General features: G+C 53.8%; 1 protein-coding gene across 1 annotated transcript in view; it reads left to right on the top strand.

Moving 5' to 3' along the window:
- The window catches only part of LOC145358323 (apical endosomal glycoprotein-like), a 79,998-nt gene that overhangs the window by 28,792 nt on the left and 28,671 nt on the right, over positions 1-22,535 (top strand). The window contains exons 4-8 of the mRNA XM_080212239.1: positions 1,205-1,336; positions 4,465-4,589; positions 7,063-7,276; positions 9,510-9,647; positions 11,552-11,676. Coding sequence (XP_080068365.1) covers positions 1,205-1,336; positions 4,465-4,589; positions 7,063-7,276; positions 9,510-9,647; positions 11,552-11,676 — 734 coding nt within the window. The remainder of the gene's footprint in view (positions 1-1,204; positions 1,337-4,464; positions 4,590-7,062; positions 7,277-9,509; positions 9,648-11,551; positions 11,677-22,535) is intronic.

Below are 22,535 nucleotides of genomic sequence, written 5' to 3'. Positions count from 1 at the left end.
CTGTGTGAGAGAGGCTCAGGTTTTCAGTGCACTGTGTGAGAGAGGCTCAGGTTCCCAGTGCACTGTGTGAGAGAGGCTCAGGTTCCCAGTGCACTGTGTGAGAGAGGCTCAGGTTTTCAGTGCACTGTGTGAGAGAGGCTCAGGTTTTCAGTGCACTGTGTGAGAGAGGCTCAGGTTTTCAGTGCACTGTGTGAGAGAGGCTCAGGTTCCCAGTGCACTGTGTGAGAGAGGCTCAGGTTTTCAGTGCACTGTATGAGAGAGGCTCAGGTTTTCAGTGCACTGTATAAGAGAGGCTCAGGTTTTCAGTGCACTGTATGAGAGAGGCTCAGGTTCCCAGTGCACTGTGTGAGAGAGGCTCAGGTTCCCAGTGCACTGTGTGAGAGAGGCTCAGGTTTTCAGTGCACTGTATGAGAGAGGCTCAGGTTCCCAGTGCACTGTGTGAGAGAGGCTCAGGTTCCCAGTGCACTGTGTGAGAGAGGCTCAGGTTTTCAGTGCACTGTATGAGAGAGGCTCAGGTTCCCAGTGCACTGTGTGAGAGAGGCTCAGGTTTTCAGTGCACTGTGTGAGAGAGGCTCAGGTTCCCAGTGCACTGTGTGAGAGAGGCTCAGGTTCCCAGTGCACTGTGTGAGAGAGGCTCAGGTTTTCAGTGCACTGTGTGAGAGAGGCTCAGGTTTTCAGTGCACTGTGTGAGAGAGGCTCAGGTTTTCAGTGCACTGTGTGAGAGAGGCTCAGGTTCCCAGTGCACTGTGTGAGAGAGGCTCAGGTTTTCAGTGCACTGTATGAGAGAGGCTCAGGTTTTCAGTGCACTGTGTGAGAGAGGCTCAGGTTCCCAGTGCACTGTGTGAGAGAGGCTCAGGTTCCCAGTGCACTGTGTGAGAGAGGCTCAGGTTCCCAGTGCACTGTGTGAGAGAGGCTCAGGTTTTCAGTGCACTGTATGAGAGAGGCTCAGGTTCCCAGTGCACTGTGTGAGAGAGGCTCAGGTTTTCAGTGCACTGTATGAGAGAGGCTCAGGTTCCCAGTGCACTGTGTGAGAGAGGCTCAGGTTCCCAGTGCACTGTGTGAGAGAGGCTCAGGTTTTCAGTGCACTGTGTGAGAAGAACATCTTGTCACAATTTTCACTTGTTCATGTGGAAGAACAGGAAAATTTCTCTCCATCTTCAAGTTGCAATCTGTCAACTGTAACACAGAACTCTTACAATTCCAGGTCGTTATTTGTTTGTTAGTACATCAGCAAACAGTGGTGATCAGAGAGAGAGGTACATATCCATCCTACAGACAGCGACCTCAGCCAATCAGTGCTTTTCCTTCTGGTATCACATGTATGGACCCGATGTCGGTGAGTCAGCTGCTGAGCAGCTCATAGCACTCGTCCCGAAAGCTAACGGCACAGTGAGGATACACTGACTCTCACCGGGATACAGTCCCACACACACTGACTCTCACTGGGGTACAGTTCCACACACACTGACTCTCACCGGGATACAGTTCCACACACACTGACTCTCACCGGGATACAGTTCCACACACACTGACTCTCACTGGGTACAGTTCCACACACACTGACTCTCACCGGGATACAGTCCCACACACACTGACTCTCACTGGGTACAGTTCCACACACACTGACTCTCACCGGGATACAGTTCCACACACACTGACTCTCACTGGGGTACAGTTCCACACACACTGACTCTCACTGGGGTACAGTTCCACACACACTGACTCTCATTGGGGTACAGTTCCACACACACTGACTCTCACCGGGATACAGTTCCACACACACTGACTCTCACCGGGATACAGTTCCACACACACTGACTCTCACCGGGATACAGTTCCACACACACTGACTCTCACTGGGGTACAGTTCCACACACACTGACTCTCACCGGGATACAGTTCCACACACACTGACTCTCACTGGGGTACGGGTCCCACACACACTGACTCTCACTGGGGTACAGTTCCACACACACTGACTCTCACTGGGGTACAGTTCCACACACACTGACTCTCACTGGGGTACAGTTCCACACACACTGACTCTCACTGGGATACAGTTCCACACACACTGACTCTCACCGGGGTACAGTTCCACACACACTGACTCTCACCGGGATACAGTTCCACACACACTGACTCTCACTGGGGTACAGTTCCACACACACTGACTCTCACTGGGGTACAGTTCCACACACACTGACTCTCACTGGGGTACAGTTCCCCACACACTGACTCTCACTGGGATACAGTTCCACACACACTGACTCTCACTGGGGTACAGTTCCACACACACTGACTCTCACTGGGGTACAGTTCCACACACACTGACTCTCACTGGGGTACAGTTCCCCACACACTGACTCTCACCGGGATACAGTTCCACACACACTGACTCTCACTGGGGTACAGTTCCACACACACTGACTCTCTCTGGGGTACAGTTCCACACACACTGACTCTCACTGGGGTACAGTTCCACACACACTGACTCTCTCTGGGGTACAGTTCCACACACACTGACTCTCACTGGGGTACAGTTCCACACACACTGACTCTCATTGGGGTACAGTTCCACACACACTGACTCTCACCGGGATACAGTCCCACACACACTGACTCTCACCGGGATACAGTCCCACACACACTGACTCTCACTGGGATACAGTTCCACACACACTGACTCTCACAGGGGTACGGGTCCACAGACACTGAGTCTCACTGGGGTATGAGTCTCACACACACTGACTCTCAGTGGGGTACGTGTCCCACACACACTGACTCTCACTGGGGTACGGGTCCCACACACACTGACTCTCACTGGGGTACGGGTGCCACACACACTGACTCTCACTGGGGTACGGGTCCCACACACACTGACTCTCACTGGGGTACGGGTCCCACACACACTGACTCTCACTGGGGTATAGTTCCACACACACTGACTCTCACTGGGGTACGGGTCCCACACACACTGACTCTCGCTGGGGTACAGTTCCACACACACTGACTCTCACTGGGGTACGGGTTTCACACACACTGACTCTCACTGGGGTACGGGTCCACAGACACTGAGTCTCACTGGGGTATGGGTCTCACACACACTGACTCTCAGTGGGGTACGCGTCCCACACACACTGACTCTCACTGGGGTACGGGTCCCACACACACTGACTCTCACTGGGGTACGGGTCCCACACACACTGACTCTCACTGGGGTACGGGTGCCACACACACTGACTCTCACTGGGGTACGGGTGCCACACACACTGACTCTCACTGGGGTACGGGTGCCACACACACTGACTCTCACTGGGGTACGGGTGCCACACACACTGACTCTCACTGGGGTACGGGTGCCACACACACTGACTCTCACTGGGGTACGGGTGCCACACACACTGACTCTCACTGGGGTACGGGTCCCACACACACTGACTCTCACTGGGGTATAGTTCCACACACACTGACTCTCACTGGGGTACAGTTCCACACACACTGACTCTCACTGGGGTACAGTTCCACACACACTGACTCTCACTGGGGTATAGTTCCACACACACTGACTCTCACTGGGGTACAGTTCCACACACACTGACTCTCACTAGGGTACAGTTCCACACACACTGACTCTCACTGGGGTACGGGTCCCACACACACTGACTCTCACTGGGGTACAGTTCCACACACACTGACTCTCACTGGGGTACAGTTCCACACACACTGACTCTCACTAGGGTACAGTTCCACACACACTGACTCTCACTGGGGTACGGGTTCCACACACACTGACTCTCACTGGGGTACAGTTAGAACTAGGAGCAGGAGTCGGCCATCTAGCCCCTCGAGCGTGCTCCGCCATTCAGTAAGATAATGGCTGATCTTTTCATGTTCTCAGCTCCACTTACCTGCCCGCTCACCTTAATTTCTTCACTGTTCGAAAATTCATCTATCCTTGTCTTAAAAACATTCAATGAGGGAGCCTCAACTGCTTCACTGGGCAGGGAATTCCACAGATTCACAACCCTTTGGGTGAAGAAGTTCCTCCTCAACCTCGTTCCTTATACTGATTCTCACTATTGGTACGGAACTCTCCCATTTGTAACAGCATGTGTTGGTGAACTTCATAAACCGTGGTCTTTTGCTTCACACGGATTGTGCCATCCTGCCTTTCCATGAGAACCTGTTTGTCAGACCATGTGTCATGGAGAGATTGCCCATTTGTGGCACTGCCCAATCTCAAACACACAGGAACTGGCAGCTGTTGAGAGACAAATGGTTATCATCCAAGCTGCCAACCATTCACCCACATGCTGGAGATGGACATTGCCGGAGTTCTCCCACCCAGCCCCAATTCAGTTTGACCCTGTGGAATTGGTGAAGCAGGATGCTGCAGCTGCCCCAGCTTCTTGGAGCCAGGCATAGGTGGGTGTGTGTGTTATTAAAGCTCAGCTCTGCCCACAGGGACACTGAGCCTCAAGGTGCAGCAAGGCCAGAGTGAGGAGCTGCTATGGACCAGGACAGGAACACACGGAAATCAATGGAGGCGTGGATTTCAGACCATTCCACCCCAAAACCAACACTTCCAGGTAAGGCACCACACCCAAAATCCTAACTATCGCAAAAAGCACGAGGGACTGTCAGAGGGTCAGTGCTGAGGGAGTGCCGCACTGTCAGAGGGTCAGTGCTGAGGGAGTGCCGCACTGTCAGAGGGTCAGTGCTGAGGGAGCGCCGCACTGTCAGAGGGTCAGTGCTGAGGGAGTGCCGCACTGTCAGAGGGTCAGTGCTGAGGGAGTGCCGCACTGTCAGAGGGTCAGTGCTGAGGGAGCGCGGCACTGTCAGAGGGTCAGTGCTGAGGGAGTGCCGCACTGTCAGAGGGTCAGTGCTGAGGGACTGTCACACTGTCAGAGGGTCAGTGCTGAGGGAGTTCCGCACTGTCAGAGGGTCAGTGCTGAGGGAGTGCCGCACTGTCAGAGGGTCAGTGCTGAGGGAGTGCCGCACTGTCAGAGGGTCGGTGCTGAGGAAGCGCCGCACTGTCAGAGGGTCGGTGCTGAGGGAGTGCCGCACTGTCAGAGGGTCGGTGCTGAGGGAGTGCCGCACTGTCAGAGGGTCAGCGCTGAGGGAGTGCCGCACTGTCAGAGGGTCAGTGCTGAGGGAGTGCCGCACTGTCAGAGGGTCAGTGCTGAGGGAGTGCCGCACTGTCAGAGGGTCAGTGCTGAGGGAGTGCCGCACTGTCGGAGGGTCAGTGCTGAGGGGGCGCCGCACTGTCAGAGGGTCAGTGCTGAGGGAGTGCCGCACTGTCAGAGGGTCAGTGCTGAGGGAGCGCCGCACTGTCGGAGGGTCAGTGCTGAGGGGGCGCCGCACTGTCAGAGGGTCAGTGCTGAGGGAGTGCCGCACTGTCAGAGGGTCAGTGCTGAGGGAGCGCCGCACTGTCGGAGGGTCAGTGCTGAGGGGGCGCCGCACTGTCAGAGGGTCAGTGCTGAGGGAGTGCCGCACTGTCGGAGGGTCAGTGCTGAGGGGGCGCCGCACTGTCAGAGGGTCAGTGCTGAGGGAGCGCCGCACTGTCAGAGGGTCAGTGCTGAGGGAGTGCCGCACTGTCGGAGGGTCAGTGCTGAGGGGGCGCCGCACTGTCAGAGGGTCAGTGCTGAGGGAGCGCCGCACTGTCAGAGGGTCAGTGCTGAGGGAGCGCCGCACTGTCAGAGGGTCAGTGCTGAGGGAGTGCCGCACTGTCAGAGGGTCAGTGCTGAGGGGTTGATTGAACAATGATGTAATGATGTGGTTTGAGTGTCTCTGTGATGGGAAATGCGGGGGGGGGGGCGGAGGTTGAGAGGGTGGCGGGGTGGGGGGGAGCGTGGTGTGGGAGGCGCGATTCCCCCATCGCGACCTGCAACTTTTCTGGGGGGTAGGGCTGGGAGCACGCTGCCAGCCTTGTTCCGGGATTTGTGCATATGTCGGGAACATGTGCATATCTCCCAGAGCCGGAGAACAATCGGAGAGCTGACCACGCTGGAAACTGGCAGGAAGGCAGGTCAGTCATTTACATTCTTTTTTAGTTTATTTTAAACATGTTTTACATTTCACTATCGGGAACTTGCCAATCCCGATTGAATCTCCCACCCCAGCAGGAGCCCTTCATTCCAGTGGGTTCAGGTTAGACCCCCATGTTCAGGGATCTCGCGGGAGACCCTGGCGGAATGAAGTGGGGGGGGGGGGGAGGCCAGTCGGGGCCACTGAGAGAGTCAGGTGTCGGGGAGGGGGGGGGGTGGTGCCCCTTGGGCATGGGCACCCTGGCAGTGCCCAAGGGGCAAACTGCCCATGCCCAGGGGGCACTTTGCCACTGACCATCAGGCATTGCCAAGTGGTTGGTGCCTGTGGGCAGGGCCTAGGGGTGATTGGTGGGGGTGGGGGTCTCGCTGTCGCTCTGCTTTGGGATCGTTCTGAAATGGAGGGAGGGCAGCGATTGGGGGGGTGGGGCAATGGTCTGCTTGGGGGGGCAGTTGGGGGCCTGCCTCCCAGGAGGGGGTAGTTCTGACCCCAGAGGGGTCAGCGGTGGTGGGCGGGGGGGTGGGTGGAGTCTGTCGGGGTGAGGAGGGGTGGGGGATCGCCACTGCTGGGGCGGGGGGGGGTGTGAGATGGATATCTGGGCGTTGGGGCACGGGGTAGAGGCAGTCAGGGCTGGCCCTGGCATGGGGAGACTGGTAGATTGGGGCCCCTGAGCATGCACAGAACTCCAGCACTGTCAGACTCCAACGCGAATAGGCCATGCTCCCCCCCGCCCCGCGCGCACCACCACTCCCCCCCACCACTCCACCCCACCCCACCCCCGAGCTTTCCATGAGATTCACAACTGGGCCCTCTGCAGATCTCAGAGTGAGGGAGATTGGGGTGAAACAGCCTGGATCGAGAACAGTTTTCTCACCAATTCAGCACTTCTGGGAGAACCCCCCCCCCCCCACGCTTTCTTTGCCACCCAGATTGGAGACACCAGTCTTCACATGATCGGTTTAACCTTTGACATACGAGGACCTCTGGAACTGAAGCTAAATCTCCCATTGGTTGCAGCTAATATTTGAGGCAATTCCAGGAGGCACCATGGGGGATATTTCGATCGATGATTTGAGTGTTGTGGGAGGTGCGTGTGAAGCTGAGGGAATGTGCTCCTTCGAAGCTAATTCCTGTCAGTACACATCGACAGGAATGCAGAGGTGGCAGCGGCTGTCAGGAGGAAACAGCACCAACAGGCCAACCACTGACCATACAACAGAGACCACTCAAGGTGAGGACACATTACTCAGCACATCACCCTCAGCTCCCTCATTCTTCCATTCTAACTCTTCAATTTTCTAATTAAATCAAAGCTTCAGGCATAAATTACAGTCCAGAAACTCCCTCCCCCACACTGGGACACTGGATCACACACTGTCCTTTCACACTCTGGGACACTGGGTCACACACTGTCCTTTCACACTCTGGGACACTGGGTCACACACTGTCCTTTCACACTCTGGGACACTGGGTCACACGCTGTCCTTTCACACTCTGGGACACTGGGTCACACACTGTCCTTTCACACTCTGGGACACTGGGTCACACACTGTCCTCACCCACTCTGGGACACTGGGCCACGCACTGTCCTCACCCACTCTGGGACACTGGATCACACACTGTCCTTTCACACTCTGGGACACTGGGTCACACACTGTCCTTTCACACTCTGGGACACTGGGTCACTCACTGTCCTTTCACACTCTGGGACACTGGATCAGACACTGTCCTTTCACACTCTGGGACACTGGGTCACACACTGTCCTTTCACACTGTGGGATACTGGATCACAGACTGTCCTTTTGCACTCTGGGACACTGGGTCACACACTGTCCTTTCACACTCTGGGACACTGGATCACACACTGTCCTTTCACATTCTGGGACACTGGATCACACACTGTCCTTTCACACTCTGGGACACTGGGTCACACACTGTCCTTTCACACTCTGGGACACTGGGTAAAACGCTGTCCTTTCACACTCTGGGACACTGGATCACACACTGTCCTTTCACACCCTGGGACACTGGATCACATGCTGTCCTTTCACACTCTGGGACACTGGGTAAAACGCTGTCCTTTCACACTCTGGGACACTGGGTCACACACTGTCCTTTCACACACTGGGACACTGGGTCACACACTGTCCTTTCACACTCTGGGACACTGGGTCACACACTGTCCTTTCACAGTCTGGGACACTGGGTCACACACTGTCCTTTCACACTCTGGGACACTGGGTCACACACTGTCCTTTCACACTCTGGGACACTGGATCACACACTGTCCTTTCACACTCTGGGACACTGGGTCACACACTGTCCTTTCACACTCTGGGACACTGGATCACACACTGTCCTTTCACACTCTGGGACACTGGGTCACACACTGTCCTTTCACACACTGGGACACTGGGTCACACACTGACCTCTCACACTCTGGGACACTGGGTCACTCGCTGTCCTTTCACACTCTGGGACACTGGGTCACACAGTGTCCTTTCGCACTCTGGGACACTGGGTCACACACTGTCCTTTCACACTCTGGGACACTGGATCACACACTGCCCGTTCACACTCTGGGACACTGGGTCACACACTGTCCGTTCACACTCTGGGACACTGGGTCACACACTGTCCGTTCACACTCTGGGACACTGGGTCACACACTGTCCTTTCACACTCTGGGACACTGGGTCACACACTGTCCGTTCACACTCTGGGACACTGGGTCACACACTGTCCTTTCACACTCTGGGACACTGGGTCACACACTGTCCTTTCACACTCTGGGACACTGGATCACACACTGCCCGTTCACACTCTGGGACACTGGGTCACACACTGTCCTTTCACACTCTGGGACACTGGGTCACACACTGTCCTTTCACACTCTGGGACACTGGATCACACACTGTCCTTTCACACTCTGGGACACTGGGTCACACACTGTCCTTTCATACTCTGGGACACTGGGTCACACACTGTCCTTTCACACTCTGGGACACTGGATCACACACTGTCCTCCCACACTCTGGGACACTGGATCACTCGCTGTCCTTTCACACTCTGGGACACTGGGTCACACACTGTCCTTTCACACTCTGGGACACTGGGTCACACACTGTCCTTTCACACTCTGGGACACTGGATCACACACACTGTCCTTTCACACTCTGGCACACTGGGTCACACACTGTCCTTTCACACTCTGGGACACTGGGTCACACACTGTCCTTTCACACTCTGGGACACTGGATCACACACTGTCCTCCCACACTCTGGGACACTGGATCACACACTGTCCTTTCACACTCTGGGACACTGGATCACACACACTGTCCTTTCACACTCTGGGACACTGGATCACACACTGTCCTCCCACACTCTGGGACACTGGATCACTCGCTGTCCTTTCACACGCCGGAGTTTGACTGATGGTGGTTTGTGTGTGTTGTTTCCAGGACACGTCATGTTTGCTGATACCAGTATTGCGGTTCTTCCAATCGGCGAGGCCATGCTCCTGGTCTCACCGCTCCATGAGCCAGAAGATTCTGGAGTTTGTCTACAGTTCTGGTTGCAGACGGCTGGCGACAGTCCAGGTAACATCTTTACACTATCTGCTCAGAGACCTGACCCTCTGCAATGTGACCTCTCCATCTGCAAGGCCAGCAACTTCATTCAGTGCCGTGTGACTGCTCCTCAATGCAGTGCTAGTGCTCTTGACTTTAGCTTATTCCAGAGACAGTATTGAGCTCCCTCCTCAGAGGGTCAGATGCATCAGAAAGTGGACTGATCCTGCACGACCAGGACCTCACGGTGTGCTAACATGTCCAATTTGTTACTCCCAGTCACAAGGTCTGCAGCATCTCATCAAACTGACTCCCCAGGATAATCGGGGCTCTCGCGCGGTTCAGACACTCTGAGACAGCAGGGTCCTTCTCCAAACACACAGTTCCTGTTCTCAGGGCCTCTCAGTGGTGTTATCTACAAGCCTGTGTGGGGAAATCTTTGTGACTTTGGCACCTTGTCAATTGAATGGGAAGAGGTAACGGGGTCGGGGAAGCCCAGAATGGGCAGCTTGTGTCACTCTCATTGACTCTGGGCCTGAAGGAGCAGGAGTAACCATCGGCCTCCCTCCAGCAGGCCTTCCCTGCCTCTGACTTCCCACCCCCAGACCCAGATTCCAGCCTTGACCCCCACACCCCCACCCCACATCACCCACCCCCCCACCACCCCCCCACACCCCCCCACCACCCCAACCCGGAAGTGTATCTGAGAGCCTGGCCAAGGGCCTGAGGTTGGAGATACTGAACTTCCTGCCCCCCACAATCACATGCATGTCCTCTGATCCATTCAGAGTCATTCAGTAAGGAAGAGGCCCTTCGGCCCATCGGCTCTGCAGTGACAAAATGACACTAAATCTACACTAATCCTACTTTCCAGCGCTTTGCCCATATCCTCAAATGTTTTGACATTCCACGTGTTCATCCAGGTACTTGTTCAAAGTTGTGAGGTTTCCTGCCTTTGTCACCCTCACAGGCAGTGCACTCCAGACTCACACCACTCTCTGGGTGAAAAAGATTATCTTCAAATCCCTGCTAAACCTCCTGACCTTCACCTTAAAACTCTGTTATTGACCCTTCAACTAAGGGAACTGCTGTCCCCATCAAACACTCCCAGGACAGGTACAGCACGGGGTGAGATACAGAGTAAAGCTCCCTCTACACTGTCCCCCATCAAACACTCCCAGGACAGGTACAGCACGGGGTTAGATACAGAGTAAAGCTCCCTCTACACTGTCCCCCATCAAACACTCCCAGGACAGGTACAGCACGGGGTTAGATACAGAGTAAAGCTCCCTCTACACTGTCCCCCATCAAACACTCCCAGGACAGGTACAGCACGGGGTTAGATACAGAGTAAAGCTCCCTCTACACTGTTTCTGCATCAAACACTCCCAGGACAGGTACAGCACGGGGTTAGATACAGAGTAAAGCTCCCTCTACACTGTCCCCATCAAACACTCCCAGGACAGGTACAGCACGGGGTTAGATACAGAGTAAAGCTCCCTCTACATTGTCCCCATCAAACACTCCCAGGACAGGTACAGCACGGCGTTAGATACAGAGTAAAGCTCCCTCTACACTGTCCCCCATCAAACACCCCCAGGACAGGTACAGCATGGGGTTAGATACAGAGTAAAGCTCCCTCTACACTGTCCCCCCATCAAACACTCCCAGGACAGATACAGCACGGGGTTAGATACAGAGTAAAGCTCCCTCTACACTGTCCCCCCATCAAACACTCCCAGGACAGATACAGCACGGGGTTAGATACAGAGTTAGAATTACTGCCTGATGTTGAAATATTGACTGATTCCTGCTTCGATTTGAGTGTCTATTCAGGAATCTGTGTTGACACACTGTGCGTTCTGTGTAAGAATGAATATAGTGATCAATGCCAGTGTGAATCTCCCCACACTCAGATCTTTATTTTGTCACAGGAACTCTGACCATTTACGTGGAAGGAGAGAGAGAGCAGAGAGAGAAGGTGTGGAGTAGCAGTATGGTCCCGGATCTGACATGGAGTCTCATCAGAGTCAACATTCACATAGCACACAGCTGGAAGGTGATGCCCTCTGACCCCTGCCCTCAACACACTGCTACTAACACCCCAATAGCCTACATGCCAGCACACTTCCCGATGTATTAGCTGACAGTTCACTTGGCAGCCTTGCAAAAAGTTCGAAAGAGGTTTTGCAACCAAGAATGACCCCGAGTGTGGTCCTCTGATGCCTGGGATCGGTAAGATTGTAATCGCTGGAGGAGATAGGCTCAGGAAGAAGTCTCACAACACCAGGGTAAAGTCTGACAGGTTATTCGGTAGCTTTTGGAGCACTGCCCCTTCGGCAGGAGACAGGTTCGTCAGCACTGTCTGCTCAGTTCCACACGGATCCAGCAGGGAATATTCTTCACAGTATTCCTAATCTCCCGGCTATTCTCACTATAAAGAGTTCTTCGATAAAATGTGACAGTTTAGTTTCACTTTTCACTTTAATTTAAATGGATGTTGGGGAGTTTAATCAGAAATCATCTCTACTGGCTGTGTCCATTTCCAACAGTAAAAAGTCTGACAACACCAGGTTTTAGTCCAACCTATTTATTTGATAATATACTCACAAGCTTTCAGGGTTAGCCCATTCACCTGACAAAGGGGCTAACCCCAAAAGCTTGTGAGTATATTATCAAATAAATAGGTTGGACTAAAACCTGGTGTTGTCAGACTTTTTACTGTGTTTACGCCAGTCCAACGCCGGCATACCCACATCATGTCCATTTCCAACTGTCACACTCTACTACAGCACTCCCTCACTGAGACACTGACTGTCACACTCTACTGCAGCACTCCGTCACTGAGACACTGACTGTCACAGTGTGCTGCAGCACTCCTTCACTGAGACACTGACTGTCACACTGTGCTGCAGCACTCCCTCACTGAGACACTGACTGTCACACTCTACTGCAGCACTCCGTCACTGAGACACTGACTGTCACACTCTACTGCAGCTCTCCATCACTGAGACACTGACTGTCACTCTACTGCAGCTCTCCGTCACTGAGACACTGACTGTCACTCTACTGCAGCTCTCCGTCACTGAGACACTGACTGTCACACTCTACTGCAGCTCTCCATCACTGAGACACTGACTGTCACTCTACTGCAGCTCTCCGTCACTGAGACACTGACTGTCACTCTACTGCAGCTCTCCGTCACTGAGACACTGACTGTCACTCTACTGCAGCTCTCCGTCACTGAGACACTGACTGTCACTCTACTGCAGCTCTCCCTCACTGAGACACTGACTGTCACACTCTACTGCAGCACTCCGTCACTGAGACACTGACTGTCACACTCTACTACAGCACTCCGTCACTGAGACACTGACTGTCACACTCTACTACAGCACTCCCTCACTGAGACACTGACTGTCACACTGTGCTGCAGCACTCCTTCACTGAGACACTGACTGTCACACTGTGCTGCAGCACTCCCTCACTGAGACACTGACTGTCACACTATGCTGCAGCACTCCGTCACTGAGACACTGACTGTCACACTCTACTGCAGCACTCCGTCACTGAGACACTGACTGTCACACTCTACTACAGCACTCCGTCACTGAGACACTGACTGTCAGACTCTACTGCAGCACTCCCTCACTGAGACACTGACTGTCACACTCTACTGCAGCACTCCCTCACTGAGACACTGACTGTCACACTCTACTACAGCACTCCGTCACTGAGACACTGACTGTCAGACTCTACTGCAGCACTCCCTCACTGAGACACTGACTGTCACACTCTACTGCAGCACTCCCTCACTGAGACACTGACTGTCACACTCTACTACAGCACTCCGTCACTGAGACACTGACTGTCACACTCTACTGCAGCACTCCGTCACTGAGACACTGACTGTCACACTGTGCTGCAGCACTCCTTCACTGAGACACTGACTGTCACACTCTACTGCAGCACTCCCTCACTGAGACACTGACTGTCACACTCTACTACAGCACTCCTTCACTGAGACACTGACTGTCAGACTCTACTGCAGCACTCCCTCACTGAGACACTGACTGTCACACTCTACTACAGCACTCCGTCACTGAGACACTGACTGTCACACTCTACTACAGCACTCCCTCACTGAGACACTGACTGTCACACTCTACTACAGCACTCCCTCACTGAGACACTGACTGTCACACTGTGCTGCAGCACTCCTTCACTGAGACACTGACTGTCACACTGTGCTGCAGCACTCCCTCACTGAGACACTGACTGTCACACTCTACTACAGCACTCCGTCACTGAGACACTGACTGTCACTCTACTGCAGCTCTCCGTCACTGAGACACTGACTGTCACTCTACTGCAGCTCTCCGTCACTGAGACACTGACTGTCACACTCTACTGCAGCTCTCCATCACTGAGACACTGACTGTCACTCTACTGCAGCTCTCCGTCACTGAGACACTGACTGTCACTCTACTGCAGCTCTCCGTCACTGAGACACTGACTGTCACTCTACTGCAGCTCTCCGTCACTGAGACACTGACTGTCACTCTACTGCAGCTCTCCCTCACTGAGACACTGACTGTCACACTCTACTGCAGCACTCCGTCACTGAGACACTGACTGTCACACTCTACTGCAGCACTCCCTCACTGAGACACTGACTGTCACACTCTACTGCAGCACTCCCTCACTGAGACACTGACTGTCACACTCTACTGCAGCACTCCCTCACTGAGACACTGACTGTCACACTCTACTACAGCACTCCGTCACTGAGACACTGACTGTCACACTGTGCTGCAGCACTCCTTCACTGAGACACTGACTGTCACACTGTGCTGCAGCACTCCCTCACTGAGACACTGACTGTCACACTGTGCTGCAGCACTCCGTCACTGAGACACTGACTGTCAGACTCTACTGCAGCACTCCGTCACTGAGACACTGACTGTCACACTCTACTACAGCACTCCGTCACTGAGACACTGACTGTCAGACTCTACTGCAGCACTCCCTCACTGAGACACTGACTGTCACACTCTACTGCAGCACTCCCTCACTGAGACACTGACTGTCACACTCTACTACAGCACTCCGTCACTGAGACACTGACTGTCAGACTCTACTGCAGCACTCCCTCACTGAGACACTGACTGTCACACTCTACTGCAGCACTCCCTCACTGAGACACTGACTGTCACACTCTACTACAGCACTCCGTCACTGAGACACTGACTGTCACACTCTACTGCAGCACTCCGTCACTGAGACACTGACTGTCACACTCTACTACAGCACTCCGTCACTGAGACACTGACTGTCACACTCTACTGCAGCACTCCGTCACTGAGACACTGACTGTCACACTGTGCTGCAGCACTCCTTCACTGAGACACTGACTGTCACACTCTACTGCAGCACTCCGTCACTGAGACACTGACTGTCACACTCTACTGCAGCACTCCCTCACTGAGACACTGACTGTCACACTCTACTACAGCACTCCGTCACTGAGACACTGACTGTCACACTCTACTACAGCACTCCCTCACTGAGACACTGACTGTCACACTCTACTGCAGCACTCCCTCACTGAGACACTGACTGTCACACTCTACTGCAGCACTCCCTCACTGAGACACTGACTGTCACACTCTACTACAGCACTCCCTCACTGAGACACTGACTGTCACACTCTACTACAGCACTCCGTCACTGAGACACTGACTGTCACACTGTGCTGCAGCACTCCGTCACTGAGACACTGACTGTCACACTCTACTACAGCACTCCGTCACTGAGACACTGACTGTCACACTCTACTACAGCACTCCGTCACTGAGACACTGACTGTCACACTGTGCTGCAGCACTCCGTCACTGAGACACTGACTGTCACACTGTGCTGCAGCACTCCGTCACTGAGACACTGACTGTCAGACTCTACTGCAGCACTCCGTCACTGAGACACTGACTGTCAGACTCTACTGCAGCACTCCGTCACTGAGACACTGACTGTCAGACTCTACTGCAGCACTCCGTCACTGAGACACTGACTGTCACACTCTACTACAGCACTCAGTCACTGAGACACTGACTGTCACACTGTGCTGCAGCACTCCGTCACTGAGACACTGACTGTCAGACTCTACTGCAGCACTCCCTCACTGAGACACTGACTGTCACACTGTGCTGCAGCACTCCATCACTGAGACACTGACTGTCACACTCTACTACAGCACTCCCTCACTGAGACACTGACTGTCACACTCTACTACAGCACTCCGTCACTGAGACACTGACTGTCACACTCTACTGCAGCACTCCCTCACTGAGACACTGACTGTCACACTCTACTACAGCACTCCGTCACTGAGACACTGACTGTCACACTGTGCTGCAGCACTCCGTCACTGAGACACTGACTGTCACACTCTACTACAGCACTCCGTCACTGAGACACTGACTGTCACACTCTACTACAGCACTCCGTCACTGAGACACTGACTGTCACACTCTACTACAGCACTCCGTCACTGAGACACTGACTGTCACACTCTACTACAGCACTCCGTCACTGAGACACTGACTGTCACACTCTACTACAGCACTCCCTCACTGAGACACTGACTGTCACACTCTACTACAGCACTCCCTCACTGAGACACTGACTGTCACACTCTACTGCAGCACTCCGTCACTGAGACACTGACTGTCACACTCTACTACAGCACTCCCTCACTGAGACACTGACTGTCACACTCTACTACAGCACTCCCTCACTGAGACACTGACTGTCACACTCTACTGCAGCACTCCGTCACTGAGACACTGACTGTCACACTCTACTGCAGCACTCCCTCACTGAGACACTGACTGTCACACTCTACTGCAGCACTCCCTCACTGAGACACTGACTGTCACACTCTACTGCAGCACTCCCTCACTGAGACACTGACTGTCACACTCTACTGCAGCACTCCGTCACTGAGACACTGACTGTCACACTCTACTGCAGCACTCCCTCACTGAGACACTGACTGTCACACTCTACTGCAGCACTCCGTCACTGAGACACTGACTGTCAGACTCTACTGCAGCACTCCCTCACTGAGACACTGACTGTCACACTGTGCTGCAGCACTCCCTCACTGAGACACTGACTGTCACACTCTACTGCAGCACTCCGTCACTGAGACACTGACTGTCAGACTCTACTGCAGCACTCCCTCACTGAGACACTGACTGTCACACTGTACTGCAGCACTCCCTCACTGAGACACTGACTGTCACACTCTACTGCAGCACTCCCTCACTGAGACACTGACTGTCACACTCTACTGCAGCACTCCGTCACTGAGACACTGACTGTCAGACTCTACTGCAGCACTCCCTCACTGAGACACTGACTGTCACACTGTGCTGCAGCACTCCATCACTGAGACACTGACTGTCACACTCTACTACAGCACTCCCTCACTGAGACACTGACTGTCACACTCTACTACAGCACTCCGTCACTGAGACACTGACTGTCACACTGTGCTGCAGCACTCCGTCACTGAGACACTGACTGTCACACTCTACTACAGCACTCCGTCACTGAGACACTGACTGTCACACTCTACTACAGCACTCCGTCACTGAGACACTGACTGTCAGACTCTACTGCAGCACTCCCTCACTGAGACACTGACTGTCACACTGTGCTGCAGCACTCCATCACTGAGACACTGACTGTCACACTCTACTACAGCACTCCCTCACTGAGACACTGACTGTCACACTCTACTACAGCACTCCGTCACTGAGACACTGACTGTCACACTCTACTGCAGCACTCCCTCACTGAGACACTGACTGTCACACTCTACTACAGCACTCCGTCACTGAGACACTGACTGTCACACTCTACTACAGCACTCCCTCACTGAGACACTGACTGTCACACTCTACTGCAGCACTCCGTCACTGAGACACTGACTGTCACACTCTACTCCAGCACTCCCTCACTGAGACACTGACTGTCACACTCTCCTACAGCACTCCGTCACTGAGACACTGACTGTCACACTCTACTACAGCACTCCCTCACTGAGACACTGACTGTCACACTCTACTACAGCACTCCCTCACTGAGACACTGACTGTCACACTCTACTACAGCACTCCCTCACTGAGACACTGACTGTCACACTGTGCTGCAGCACTCCGTCACTGAGACACTGACTGTCACACTCTACTACAGCACTCCGTCACTGAGACACTGACTGTCACACTCTACTACAGCACTCCGTCACTGAGACACTGACTGTCAGACTCTACTGCAGCACTCCCTCACTGAGACACTGACTGTCACACTGTGCTGCAGCACTCCTTCACTGAGACACTGACTGTCACACTGTGCTGCAGCACTCCCTCACTGAGACACTGACTGTCCCACTCTACTACAGCACTCCCTCACTGAGACACTGACTGTCACACTCTACTGCAGCACTCCCTCACTGAGACACTGACTGTCACACTCTACTGCAGCGCTCCGTCACTGAGACACTGACTGTCAGACTCTACTGCAGCACTCCCTCACTGAGACACTGACTGTCACACTGTGCTGCAGCACTCCGTCACTGAGACACTGACTGTCACACTCTACTGCAGCACTCCCTCACTGAGACACTGACTGTCACACTGTGCTGCAGCACTCCCTCACTGAGACACTGACTGTCAGACTCTACTGCAGCACTCCGTCACTGAGACACTGACTGTCACACTCTACTGCAGCACTCCGTCACTGAGACACTGACTGTCACACTGTGCTGCAGCACTCCTTCACTGAGACACTGACTGTCACACTGTGCTGCAGCACTCCCTCACTGAGACACTGACTGTCACACTCTACTACAGCACTCCCTCACTGAGACACTGACTGTCACACTCTACTGCAGCACTCCCTCACTGAGACACTGACTGTCACACTCTACTACAGCACTCCCTCACTGAGACACTGACTGTCACACTCTACTGCAGCACTCCCTCACTGAGACACTGACTGTCACACTCTACTGCAGCACTCCCTCACTGAGACACTGACTGTCACACTCTACTACAGCACTCCGTCACTGAGACACTGACTGTCACACTGTGCTGCAGCACTCCTTCACTGAGACACTGACTGTCACACTGTGCTGCAGCACTCCCTCACTGAGACACTGACTGTCACACTCTACTACAGCACTCCCTCACTGAGACACTGACTGTCACACTCTACTGCAGCACTCCCTCACTGAGACACTGACTGTCACACTCTACTGCAGCACTCCGTCACTGAGACACTGACTGTCAGACTCTACTGCAGCACTCCCTCACTGAGACACTGACTGTCACACTGTGCTGCAGCACTCCGTCACTGAGACACTGACTGTCAGACTCTACTGCAGCACTCCCTCACTGAGACACTGACTGTCACACTGTGCTGCAGCACTCCGTCACTGAGACACTGACTGTCACACTCTACTGCAGCACTCCCTCACTGAGACACTGACTGTCACACTGTGCTGCAGCACTCCCTCACTGAGACACTGACTGTCACACTGTGCTGCAGCACTCCCTCACTGAGACACTGACTGTCACACTCTACTGCAGCACTCCCTCACTGAGACACTGACTGTCACACTCTACTACAGCTCTCCGTCACTGAGACACTGACTGTCACACTGTGCTGCAGCACTCCCTCACTGAGACACTGACTGTCACACTCTACTACAGCACTCCGTCACTGAGACACTGACTGTCACACTCTACTACAGCACTCCGTCACTGAGACACTGACTGTCAGACTCTACTACAGCACTCCGTCACTGAGACACTGACTGTCACACTCTACTGCAACACTCCGTCACTGAGACACTGACTGTCACACTCTACTACAGCTCTCCGTCACTGAGACACTGACTGTCACACTGTGCTGCAGCACTCCGTCACTGAGACACTGACTGTCACACTCTACTACAGCACTCCGTCACTGAGACACTGACTGTCACACTGTGCTGCAGCACTCCGTCACTGAGACACTGACTGTCACACTCTACTACAGCACTCCGTCACTGAGACACTGACTGTCACACTGTGCTGCAGCACTCCGTCACTGAGACACTGACTGTCACACTGTGCTGCAGCACTCCGTCACTGAGATACTGACTGTCACACTGTGCTACAGCACTCCCTCACTGAGACACTGACTGTCACACTCTACTACAGCACTCCGTCACTGAGACACTGACTGTCACACTCTACTACAGCACTCCGTCACTGAGACACTGACTGTCACACTCTACTGCAGCACTCCGTCACTGAGACACTGACTGTCACACTCTACTACAGCACTCCGTCACTGAGACACTGACTGTCACACTCTACTACAGCACTCCGTCACTGAGACACTGACTGTCACACTCTACTACAGCACTCCGTCACTGAGACACTGACTGTCACACTCTACTACAGCACTCCGTCACTGAGACACTGACTGTCACACTCTACTACAGCACTCCCTCACTGAGACACTGACTGTCACACTGTGCTGCAGCACTCCTTCACTGAGACACTGACTGTCACACTGTGCTGCAGCACTCCGTCACTGAGACACTGACTGTCAGACTCTACTACAGCTCTCCGTCACTGAGACACTGACTGTCACACTCTACTACAGCACTCCCTCACTGAGACACTGACTGTCACACTCTACTGCAGCACTCCGTCACTGAGACACTGACTGTCACACTCTACTACAGCACTCCCTCACTGAGACACTGACTGTCACACTCTACTGCAGCACTCCGTCACTGAGACACTGACTGTCACACTCTACTGCAGCACTCCATCACTGAGACACTGACTGTCACACTCTACTACAGCACTCCGTCACTGAGACACTGACTGTCACACTCTACTACAGCACTCCATCACTGAGACACTGACTGTCACTCTACTACAGCACTCCGTCACTGAGACACTGACTGTCACACTCTACTGCAGCACTCCATCACTGAGACACTGACTGTCACACTCTACTACAGCACTCCGTCACTGAGACACTGACTGTCACACTCTACTACAGCACTCCGTCACTGAGACACTGACTGTCACACTCTACTACAGCACTCCGTCACTGAGACACTGACTGTCAGACTCTACTACAGCACTCCGTCACTGAGACACTGACTGTCACACTGTGCTGCAGCACTCCGTCACTGAGACACTGACTGTCACACTGTGCTGCAGCACTCCGTCACTGAGACACTGACTGTCACACTCTACTGCAGCACTCCGTCACTGAGACACTGACTGTCACACTGTGCTGCGGCACTCCGTCACTGAGACACTGACTGTCACACTGTGCTGCAGCACTCCCTCACTGAGACACTGACTGTCACACTCTACTGCAGCACTCCGTCACTGAGACACTGACTGTCACACTCTACTGCAGCACTCCGTCACTGAGACACTGACTGTCACACTCTACTGCAGCACTCCGTCACTGAGACACTGACTGTCACACTGTGCTGCAGCACTCCGTCACTGAGACACTGACTGTCACACTGTGCTGCAGCACTCCCACACTGAGACACTGACTGTCACACTCTACTGCAGCACTCCCTCACTGAGACACTGACTGTCACACTCTACTGCAGCACTCCCTCACTGAGACACTGACTGTCACACTCTACTGCAGCACTCCCTCACTGAGACACTGACTGTCACACTCTACTGCAGCACTCCCTCACTGAGACACTGACTGTCACACTCTACTGCAGCACTCCCTCACTGAGACACTGACTGTCACACTCTACTGCAGCACTCCCTCACTGAGACACTGACTGTCACACTGTGCTGCAGCACTCCCTCACTGAGACACTGACTGTCACACTCTACTGCAGCACTCCGTCACTGAGACACTGACTGTCACACTCTACTGCAGCACTCCGTCACTGAGACACTGACTGTCACACTCTACTGCAGCACTCCGTCACTGAGACACTGACTGTCACACTCTACTGCAGCACTCCGTCACTGAGACACTGACTGTCACACTGTGCTGCAGCACTCCCTCACTGAGACACTGACTGTCACACTCTACTGCAGCACTCCGTCACTGAGACACTGACTGTCACACTGTGCTGCAGCACTCCCTCACTGAGACACTGACTGTCACACTCTACTACAGCACTCCCTCACTGAGACACTGACTGTCACACTGTGCTGCAGCACTCCCTCACTGAGACACTGACTGTCACACTGTGCTGCAGCACTCCCTCACTGAGACACTGACTGTCACACTCTACTACAGCACTCCCTCACTGAGACACTGACTGTCACACTCTACTACAGCACTCCCTCACTGAGACACTGACTGTCACACTCTACTACAGCTCTCCGTCACTGAGACACTGACTGTCACACTCTACTACAGCTCTCCGTCACTGAGACACTGACTGTCACACTGTGCTGCAGCACTCCGTCACTGAGACACTGACTGTCACACTCTACTACAGCACTCCGTCACTGAGACACTGACTGTCACACTGTGCTGCAGCACTCCGTCACTGAGACACTGACTGTCACACTCTACTACAGCACTCCGTCACTGAGACACTGACTGTCACACTGTGCTGCAGCACTCCGTCACTGAGACACTGACTGTCACACTGTGCTGCAGCACTCCGTCACTGAGACACTGACTGTCACACTGTGCTACAGCACTCCCTCACTGAGACACTGACTGTCACACTCTACTACAGCACTCCGTCACTGAGACACTGACTGTCACACTCTACTACAGCACTCCGTCACTGAGACACTGACTGTCACACTCTACTGCAGCACTCCGTCACTGAGACACTGACTG

This window comes from Carcharhinus amblyrhynchos, chromosome 25 (genome assembly GCF_965287045.1).
Source record: "Carcharhinus amblyrhynchos chromosome 25, sCarAmb.v2.hapA, whole genome shotgun sequence".
In the NCBI taxonomy this organism is placed as follows: domain Eukaryota; kingdom Metazoa; phylum Chordata; class Chondrichthyes; order Carcharhiniformes; family Carcharhinidae; genus Carcharhinus; species Carcharhinus amblyrhynchos.
This window is presented reverse-complemented; position numbering and strand designations above follow the sequence as displayed.